Raw genomic sequence first — 10,576 nt, forward strand, 5'->3', positions numbered from 1 at the left:
ATTTATTTTTGGCAAACCTGCAAAATGACAAATCATTTTGTATCTGTTGCAAATTAGGTCCCTTTTACAAACAACAAATGACAATCTGGGGAAGACTGAGCAAACTGAATCCTTGAACATCTTTGTATCTTTAGAACATCAAATAAAGAACAGCTGTAATTCTATCTGTTAGATCTGCAACAAAATACTATGATCTGTATCATCATATGAAAATGAATGTGCTCTATTAATATGGAGAGGAATGTTCTTTCTTTCTTGATGGTAGAAGGCTGACACGAATGTGTGTGTGTGTGTTTGTGTGTGTGTGTGTGTGAATGTGATGGGCTTACTTTGTTTCTCTAATTAATTCTATTGTCACTTTTTTCTCATTTTAGGAGACTCCTTTTACTACTAATTAGGCAAAATGACAGTAAAAGAAAAAGTTGATTTCTTCCTTCTCACTAGTAATAGATAATATAAGAAAAGTAGAGCACACAGTATCCAAGGATTATTGAATCATTTGACATTAAGATAAAAACATAATGCTTTTAGGAACTTTGAGGAATGAAGTAAAAGTGAATTAACAAACACATCTTTCTGAAAAACACTAAATGAAGTAGAATTTAATAATATCAGCAATAAAAACGTTTTTTACTTAGTTTCAAATTACGTGTCAGACTACTAGATGATTTGGTCTAAGAGTAAATGACAAAAATCACATATGTCAGGAAACAGGGCGATTCTACTACTACACCCCCCCCCCCCAAAAGGAACCAGACCCAAAAAAACATAATGCTTTTAGGAACTTTGAGGAATGAAGTAAAAGTGAATTAACAAACACATCTTTCTGAAAAACACTAAATGAAGTAGAATTTAATAATATCAGCAATAAAAACGTTTTTTACTTAGTTTCAAATTACGTGTCAGACTACTAGATGATTTGGTCTAAGAGTAAATGACAAAAATCACATATGTCAGGAAACAGGGCGATTCTACTACTACCCCCCCCCCCCCCAAAAGGTACCAGATCCAAAAGGAAAAGCCTCAACATGATACAAATAATTTAATAAAGCTGCCATAAATTATCAAGTTTATTGCATGGATTCTAATGGCACTAAAGACTAATCATAAGTATAAAAATATATTTTAAAAGCAAGGTCTTTTCAAGAATGACACATCACTTTGTATCAAGCATGGCTTAATGCAGGTATTTAACTGACTTTCAATTTGGGAAGACTATGTAGGCTCTGGTGCTAACCAAAGGTTAAATACCGTAGGACAATTCTCTGGATGGCCTTGGACCGACCCAGTTGCCCCCCCTTTCTCACTTGTAGCTCTCAAGAATAACTGTAGAATGTACTGAGAATGTAGTACCCTGAGATAGGAAGGGACTGGAGAGCAGCCCAGGTTCTGTTCCAGTTCCCCCTAGAAACAGGATGTCCTTCAGTGCTTCAGTCTAATGGCTCATGTGACCCCTGAGGTATATAATTCAGGGCGGCTGCCTTTCAGGATCCCTCAGCTGTGGTGCAAGTGGGGCACACACAGCTGAGTCTCCATCTGCCCCCAGCAGCTTTCCTACGCCTCAGGGGACCAGCTCACAATGGATCCTGGGCTTCTTTTGTCCCTTGCTGCCTATCTGTAAGTAAGAAACCTGCTTCATGTAACTTGTTGCACGTGAGTGTGTTCTGTCTCCCTGGACTCAGAGAAGTTGATACCAGTGCACAGTGAACCTGCTTCATAGATATCAAGTCTGGAATTTAAGAGAAAGGTTGAAGAAATAAATCTGCATGTCAACAAGCATGCTCTCTAAAAAACATTTAGGTGCGTTGCCCCTGGGTTTAGCTGTGTGTATATGAGTGTGTGTTTTCACTTCAGCTAATAATTGATTGCAGAAAATGATCACTCAAAAACCATGCATGTTAATTATGAGCTATTGAAAGGGACAGGTAATAGGTGTGTAGTTTTTAAAAATAAAAGGTGAATATGCTTTTATGCATTTATTTATTGAAAGAATTTCATGTTTTCCTGAGTTTGTGTTTGTGCTTTCAAAGGTTTTAAGGTATGAACAAACTATGAGACACTCATTAAATATTAGATTAGAGAAAAAAATGCAATAAAACTAAGATGAAACTTCATAGTAGGCAAATGGACAAAGAACATTCAAGAAATGGAAGAATGACTGGAAAATAAAGCTCCATAGACTAATCAGACAAAGTATCGGACGGGAATAAGCAACGTGATATAAGCCACATGGAAGAACATAAGACAGGTAACATGGAACGTCAAGCACTTTGATGCAAAATCCTAGGAAACCACAGCAAATGAGTATATGAGGATAATCTCATGATGCACATTTTCCACATCACTCACTCTCTGACACACGTGCTCTATGAGAAGGGCCTCCTCCCAGGAAATAAAAATGAAGCAATAAGCTAAAAGGAAGATTATAAGATGAATATCACTCAAATCAGTCAAATCATACCTATATTAAGAATCAGAAATTTGATTATAGGACCCATTAAGTATCATATGTGAGAAGAATGAGAACGTTAATTATGTTTACAATAAACACATGAACAAACACGGAGCATTACTAGTACCTGTCGGCATGTGATGAAATGGCACGTTACAATGAGCACTGCTGATGGTAACAAGCCATGGGAGAAGATAGGTGGGGCGTGAGAAGCATGTTAAGAAACCCAAAAACACTTGCCCTTGTAGGAAGAGGCAGAAGTACAGGCCACCTTGAAGAACACAGTGTCCATTATTGATGAAGTAGAACTTCCTGACAGTTGATTGAAATTGATAAAATGGGTTATTTGTTTAAAGGAGATTGTAAAGGTCACCTGTTTGGTATTGTTAGACATAGAACAGTCTAAGAGTTGGGAGACAATTCCCCTGCACTCATGGTTAAGTTAAAGAGCCTAGATAAATATTAACGTAGACGTGGCATAAAAGGAGAAACAGTACAATTTGGACACCCAGAAAACCACCACCAAAATGTATTAGTTAGTGGCATTGGTAAATATGTCCCGACACCATTCTAGGAAATCTTGAAAATTCCCCAGAGGAGCTGAGGGTGAGATGTGCTACACTCCAAAGGCTTATGCCACAACTGCACAGCCCTTTATTAAGAGTTTTTATGAGAAATGTCTACTTTAAGAGCATGCTACAGTCATGCACTTCAAAAATCTCAGCTTCGAGTCACTAACAGCAGACCACTTGTGCATTTATCTTTTCTTACCTGCTTGGTATATTTTAAAAGTAAATGATCCTACAATTTTACTGACTTAATGCATCATAGTTCTCTTCTCTAACCTTAATGTTTTCCCACAAGTTGAAAAGGGAAGTGCAGTCACTCATCCGAAAGGGGTAAGAAAAGTCAAGATAAGATCAAAAACACTATGAAAGAAAATGGATTTCAAGAGAGCAACACAGAAAGATGCATACAAATAAGGAAGGTGAGAATTTTTGTCTTGTATTTAATAAAACTTATAAACTTATAAGTCTTTCTCTCCTTATGTTTATTTCACCTTTTCAAATTGCCCTGTGCCTGACACAACTGACAGCTTCAGAAAGACAAGAAAATATACTGCATCCACAAAACAAGAAAGAGAGGATCTATGAAAGGAATGTTCAAGGGAACAAGAAGAGATCTTAGAGATGAAAAATATAAGAGAATTTATCCTTTTGATCATTAAAAGACATAATGCTGAGAAAATTGCCCAGGAAACTTCCAAGAAGACAATAACATATAAAAGACTAATAATAATAATAATAATAATAATAATAATAATAATAATAATAATAGAGGATCACTTAAGGGTGCTCCAATACCCAAATAATAGGAGACTACTGAAAACTGAAGGATACTGGAACAATGCCTTTGAAATCCTGAGGAAAAATGATTTCCAAACTAGAATTCAATTCCCGGCTAAATCAATCAACGTGAGACAAGAATAAAGACATTTTTAGACATGCAAAATCCTGTAAATTTCATGAATCCTGTGCTCATTCTCAGAAAGCTGAAGAAAAATAATGCCCTGGGATCCAGGGAACAAGAAATCCCACATAGAAGAGAAGTAAAGGAAATGCCCAGGATGATGGTGAAGAGAGGTCTTGGGACGTCAGAGGTGCAGCAGGTCCAGAGAGCAAAGAGTCCAGAATAGACCTGAAAAATGGAGGGCTTCTGGAGGGATGCCACCAAGAAAGAGGAGTGGGAGGAGCTACACTTCGTGAAGAGTGCTGACGAGTTAGGGACAGGCACACAGAAAGAGGGCCAGTGCAAAACAAAACAGTGATCTCCACAACCAAAAGTTATACGTCTGTCATACATACAAAATCATATTAATGAAAACAATGACATTTATTTAGTCTGGTAGAAAAGGGGAAAAAAATCTAGATTTAAGTGTACGTGTGTGGTGGGGGAAGGGAAGGGCACAAAGCAAGAGGTCAATATGCAACATCAAACTAAAAACTTCACGAAATAGTAATAGAAACGTTATACTATAAATACAGAGGTCAATAGTAGAAGAAATAGCTAAAAGACTTAAAAGTCACTTCCTTTGGAATTTAGAGAATGGGGAAGAATGGGGCTAGGGCCCACTGTATTTTGTTATAAATCTTATAGAAAAATTTAACATTTTGAACTATGTACAAGAACAACATGATAGTGAAATATAATTTAACAAGTGCTTAGGAAACACACAGGTGAAAATAACAGCAATAATATCATAGTCATAACAACAGCTAACATTCAAGCTCTTATGGGAGGTTCTAACTCATTTAATACCTTTTAAAATGCTTTACAGGTATTAACTCATTTATTCCTTGCAACAATGTTATGAGGTTGGTGCTACTGTTTTCTTGATTTTACTGGTAAGTAAACTGAGAGAGAGGTTAAGTATTTTGCTTGGGATCACACAGCTAGGAAAGGGTGAATCCTAAATTAGACAGGCACTCCAGTTCTAGAGGCCTCCATTTGATCAGTGTACTCTGCCCCTTACATTCAACTTTAAATTCATTTTACAGATATTTTATGCAACAAGTGTTTACCACCTCTAGTGCCAGGCACTGTTTGTTTTTGGTACTGGGGATACAGGAGTGAGTAAAGCAAAGACCTTGCCTCATGAAGCTTAACGAGAGGGAAATGGACATAATAAGAAAGACACATAAAGCAGGAAGAGGGGACAAAGGAAGGCAGGACTGGTGGAGAGTGGCCTTTCTCACAGTGAGCAGAGACTTAAGGAAATGGGGAACTAGCCACATGTGCAGTTGCACAGAGGGTTCTAGGCAGAGGGAACAGCAGGCGGGAAGGTGCTGAGACGTGAGTGGGGTTGGTGTGCTGGAGGGACAGAAAAGAGGCCAGTGGGGCTGAGCAGGGAGACAAGGTCAGGGAGGAAGCAAAGGGCAAGGCCACACGGAATGAAATATAAAGCCATTAAGGATTTTTTAATTTTTATTTTTCTATTTTTAAGAGCTTTGACAGCTTCACTGGCATCCTAGCTGACATAAACAAATTACATATATCTAAAGTATATAATTGGATAAGTTTTGACATATGTATACACATGGGGAACCATCACCACAATCAAGATAATAAAGACACCTGTCACCCCAAAAGTTTCTTCACGCCTCTTTGTAATCCTTTCTTTCCAGTACCCCACCCCACCCCCCGGCAACAAGTGATATGCTGTCTGTCACTGTATGGTGGTTTACTTTCCTAGAATTTTATATAAATGTGTTATGTGTATCAATTCTTCATTCCCTTTTACTGGTGAGTTGCATTCCACCACACGAATATACCACATGTCCATGTACAAGTCTATTAAGTATTCATGTGGACCATATAGTAGGTATATGCTTAACGTTTTAAAGAAATTTCCAAACTATTTTCCAAAGCGATTATACTATTTTACACTTCCCATGACAATTCCATTTCCCCTACATCCTTTTTCATTTCAGCCATTTCAGCAGTCGTGAGTGGCGTGTCACTGAGGTTTTACTTCTCGTTTTCCTAATGAGTAACGATGTCTAACCTCGTCTCATATGCACGTTTGCCATCCACGTGTCTTCTTTGGTGAGGTGTCTATTCAAACTTCTGTGTATAGTTCAATGAGGCTGACTTTTTATTATTGGGGTTTTATAGTTTTTTACATATTCTTGATGAGTCTTTCATCAGATGTGTGATTTGCAGACATCTTCTCCCAGTCTGTGGCCTGCCTTTTCATTCTCTTAACATCTTTTAAAGAACAGAAGTTTTTAATTTTGACAAAGTCCAACTTATTAATTTATTCTTTCATGGATGTGTTTGGGGGTTTTATCTAAGAAATTTTTGCCTAACCCAAGGTTAATGTGTGAGGTATGGGTTCTAAAGCCTTTTAAAAAAGAAAGAATTCTTTATTTCTTTCTTCCTTTTTTCTTTTTTTGCAAATGGATATCCAATTGTTCAAGTACCATTTGTTGAACAGACTTAAAATTTCTCCACAGAATTGCCTTCATGCCTTGGCGAAAATCAGGTGCCTGTGTATATGTGGGTGTATTTATTTCCTGACCTATATTCTGTTCCAATGACCTATTTTTCTGTCTTCATACAAACATCAAACTGTCTTGATTGCTATAGCTTTTATAGTAAGTCTTGAAATCATGTAGTGTTAGCCTACCAACTTTACTTTTCTTTTGCAAAGTTGTTTTGGCTATTCTGAGTCCTTTGCATTTCCATTTGACATTTAGAATTAGCTTGTCCATTTGTACATAATAACCTGCTGGGATATTTTTTTTTTTTTTTTTCATTTAGAGTCTGAAGTTTTTTTTTTTTTTTTTTTTTTTCCCCTTAAAAAATTTCTTACAATTTATTTTATTTTAAAAAAATTTATTGAAACATAATTGATTCTACCTATCTGTGGGGCACAGCATTGAATATCAATACCTGTGTGCAATATGTGATGTTCAAACCAGGATAATTAGTATATTCAACATTACACAATGTAACTATTCTTGTGGCCCTTTACCAGTTTCTCACTAACAACCTCCCCTTCCCACATCTGGTAGCCTCAGTTCTGTTCTCTCTTTTTGAAAGTTCAATGAATTATTGTGTTGTTGTACCTTTCTTTGTTTTTTAAATTAATTAATTTATTTTTTTTAATCTCCCACTATGAGTGAGGACATGTGGTATTTCTCTTTCTGTGCCTGGCTTACTTCACTCAACATAATTTTCTCTACGGTTATCCATGTTGCTGCGAATGGCAGAACTGGGATTTTGATTTAGACTGTACTGGATCTATAGACAATTTAGGGAGAAATGATCATAAGAATATTGAATCTCCTGACCCATGAACAAGTCACATCTTTCCACAATTATGTAGATCTTAAGACCTATATAAACCTGGTTTTTAATTATTCTTTTTCTTGCTTCATATTGATAATGTCTTCCCATCCTTCTAGGTAATATGTATTATGCTAATTTAAGGCATTTTTGACTCACGTGTGTTAACATTTCTGCTTCTGTTAAAATCTGTAATCCAATACATTGTTTTTCTTTTGAAAAGGCTGTTCACGTACCACTATTGATATTTCCTTTACACATTTTGAGGCTATTTTATTGAGTACATACAATAATAAGATTATGAACCTCTCTAATTAAATCTTTTATTATTAAATAGTGACTTTTTATAGCTTGTCAAGGCTTTTCTTCTTAAGTCAGGTTGGTATGAGAGCATTTTTTCATAGCATGTCTGCTATATCCTGTTCCTTCCTTTAATTTTCTACCTTTCCTTGTCATTCTATTTCAGGTGTGTCTCCTATAATAAACATTTATCTGGATTTTAAAAAAAATCCATTGTAATGTTGAATACACTAATTATCCTGATATGAGCATCACATATTACACACAGGCGTTGATATTCAACTCTGTACCCCACAGACATGTACAATCAATTATGTTTCAATTTTTAAAAAATCCAATCTGGTTAGTCTCACTTTTAACTGACATGTTTAACCATAAATATTTATTGTGATTACTGATATATAGACTTGATTCAATTGTCTAATTTTATGGTTTTTTGTGGCCCCATTTTCTCAATGCTTTTTTTTTTTCTTTCCAAACTTTTTTTAATTAACTTTTATAGGGGGCAATATTTTAATTCCATTTTTTCCCTTCAAATGGTCTGGAATTTATATACTACATTTCTATTGACTTAGTAGTTATTTTTGATATTTTACCAATAAATACTTAATATAGTCTTATCAAGTACCAATCTCCTAACTGACTGATGAAGTAAACATCCTAAACAATTCAAGGACCTTATATTGGACTTTACAATCACCAACACTGCCAGCGTAACACGCTACTGCTGTCTGCTATTTTACACAGTCTTTTTAAAAGACCTACAAATTACACACTCTTATGATTATCAGTAGTTGTTTACATAAGCACCTTTATAAATTTATGGACTCAGTATTCATTCTTCCATCTCAGACTTTCCTTGGGAAATCATTTTCTTGAAATACATCCTTTCAAAATTCTTTTGGCAAAGATTTGTTGGTAGTAAACTTTCTCAGTTTTTGAAAATCTTAAAATGACTTTACTTGTTCCTCATACATAAAAGATGGTTTTCCAGACACATAGTTCTAAGTTTACGATTTACTTTCACTCAGTACTTTGAAGAGGATTCCACTGTCTTCTGGTCCGATTGTTCCTACTGAGGAAGCATTCCTTTGTAGATAAGTGGTCCTTCATCTCAATTATTTTAAGATCTTCCCTTTGTCATTGGTGTGCCATAGTATACTGTCAGGTGTGGATTTCTTTTTATTTATACTACTTGATAGTCACTGTGCTTTTTGCAATTGTATCTATGGATTTATAACTTCCATCAGTTTTGGGAATTCTTATCCAACATCTCCTCAGATTTTTTTTTTATGCTCTTTTATTCTTTCCATCAAGGACTCAGTTGAATGTATCTTATATCTTCTCTGTGTCTCTTAAATGCTCTTTCAGTTTTCCATCTCCTCAAATTTTTATGCTATCTACTGGCCTATTTCTTCAGATGTATCTTCCATTTCACAAATTATCTCTTGAATAACAATATTTCTCATTTCTAACAATTATATATTTTTTCACTTTTGCCTGATAATTTTAATAGTGATTTATTGCTTGCTCACTTTATTTCTGTAAACATTTAATCCATAGTTATTTTATACTCTGTATTTTATAAGTTTAGGTCCTGACATTCTTAAGGGTAAATCTATTAGTAGTTTATGTTGATACTTCCTGATAATTAATTACCTCATTTTAGGTTTGGCAAGTTTTGATGATGTAAATTAGGCATGCTAGGTAGGATTTGCACTTGCTTCTATAGATACCTAGTGGGTTCTCAGTTGGAATCAGTTCATATAATATGGTACTTTAAAGCTATATCGCTTGCTTTGGAATGGAAAACTCAGTGGCTAGCATGCTAGCACTGGAAAGCCGTAAGAGGCAATGGTGAAGTCAATCATCTCATCTTGTTAGAAATTAGGTAAGTGTAAATCTCAGGGCAGTTCTTCTGATTAATATTATGACAAGAAGGGTAGCCAATTACAACTAAATAAAAATTAAGTCTTCAGAAACAGCATATGCAAAATTTGAAAATGTACTGTCTAAAAAATAAACTAGGGCAAATCCTTTGTATTAAAAAAATAACAGATGAAGCAACATAAAATGAAAAAGACCCTAAGAGCACTTTTTAAAAAGAGACTATTTCCTTCTGTCTGTCTGTATTTAGAGTAAATATACACATTGCTCCCTCATAAGGGCTAAATACCTTTTAAGTTTGGGAAAAAGATTAATTCTAGTTTTTTAAATTAAAAAATAAAATAATTATTATAAATGTCGATCTAAAATTCATTAGTTATGAGAGACAAAGGTTTTCTTTTTTTCTTTTTTTTCTTTTTTTATTTTTTTTTAATTTTGTCAATATACACTGTATATGATTATTATGGCCCATCACCATTTTTTTTATTTTTTTATTTTTTTATTTTTTTTTAATTTTGTCAATATACACTGTATATGATTATTATGGCCCATCACCGACACCTCCCTCCCTCCTCCCTCTCTCCCCTCCCCCCGGAAAAGATTGGAAAGGTTTTCTTTTTTTAAAAAAATCATTCCTTATTTTTCATCAGCTTTAAAAAACATAAATAAAATGGTATCTTTCTATTCATTACTAGCGATCTGAAATAGATTTAATAAACAATACGTAAAATATTTTAAGCCGACTTTTCAGTACCAAAGGCAACTAAAATTACAACTCACGACATTCACATTGGTATAGAAAAAACAAGGCATATGGTTTAATGATGAGAATTAGAAGTGATTTTGAATTGCTTACCTGCTGGCTGTTTTCACAGAACAATTTTTCTTGTGTCCTCTTTCTGCTCGGTTATCTCTCAGAAGCTGATGCTATACAAAGTGTTCAAGACAGAGTTGTAGAAACAAAAATATTTTCATTATATTATTTGGCAAGTAAAAAAATATTCTTCTCATTCAAAGGAACACTGTTAGTTCACTTGCACTACTTTTTTCCCACTGGTTTCTCTTAAAGCAAAGACTACGGTCTTT

The 10,576-nt window shown here is 34.9% G+C and overlaps 1 protein-coding gene across 1 annotated transcript in view; it reads right to left on the reverse strand.

Moving 5' to 3' along the window:
* Positions 1–10,576, reverse strand: part of GPATCH2 (G patch domain containing 2) — a 176,381-nt gene that overhangs the window by 37,174 nt on the left and 128,631 nt on the right. The window contains exon 8 of the mRNA XM_008584871.1: positions 10,347–10,417. Within this exon, the coding sequence (XP_008583093.1) occupies positions 10,347–10,417 (71 nt within the window). The remainder of the gene's footprint in view (positions 1–10,346; positions 10,418–10,576) is intronic.

Source organism: Galeopterus variegatus, unplaced genomic scaffold, assembly GCF_000696425.1.
Source record: "Galeopterus variegatus unplaced genomic scaffold, G_variegatus-3.0.2 Scaffold3394, whole genome shotgun sequence".
Taxonomy (NCBI): domain Eukaryota; kingdom Metazoa; phylum Chordata; class Mammalia; order Dermoptera; family Cynocephalidae; genus Galeopterus; species Galeopterus variegatus.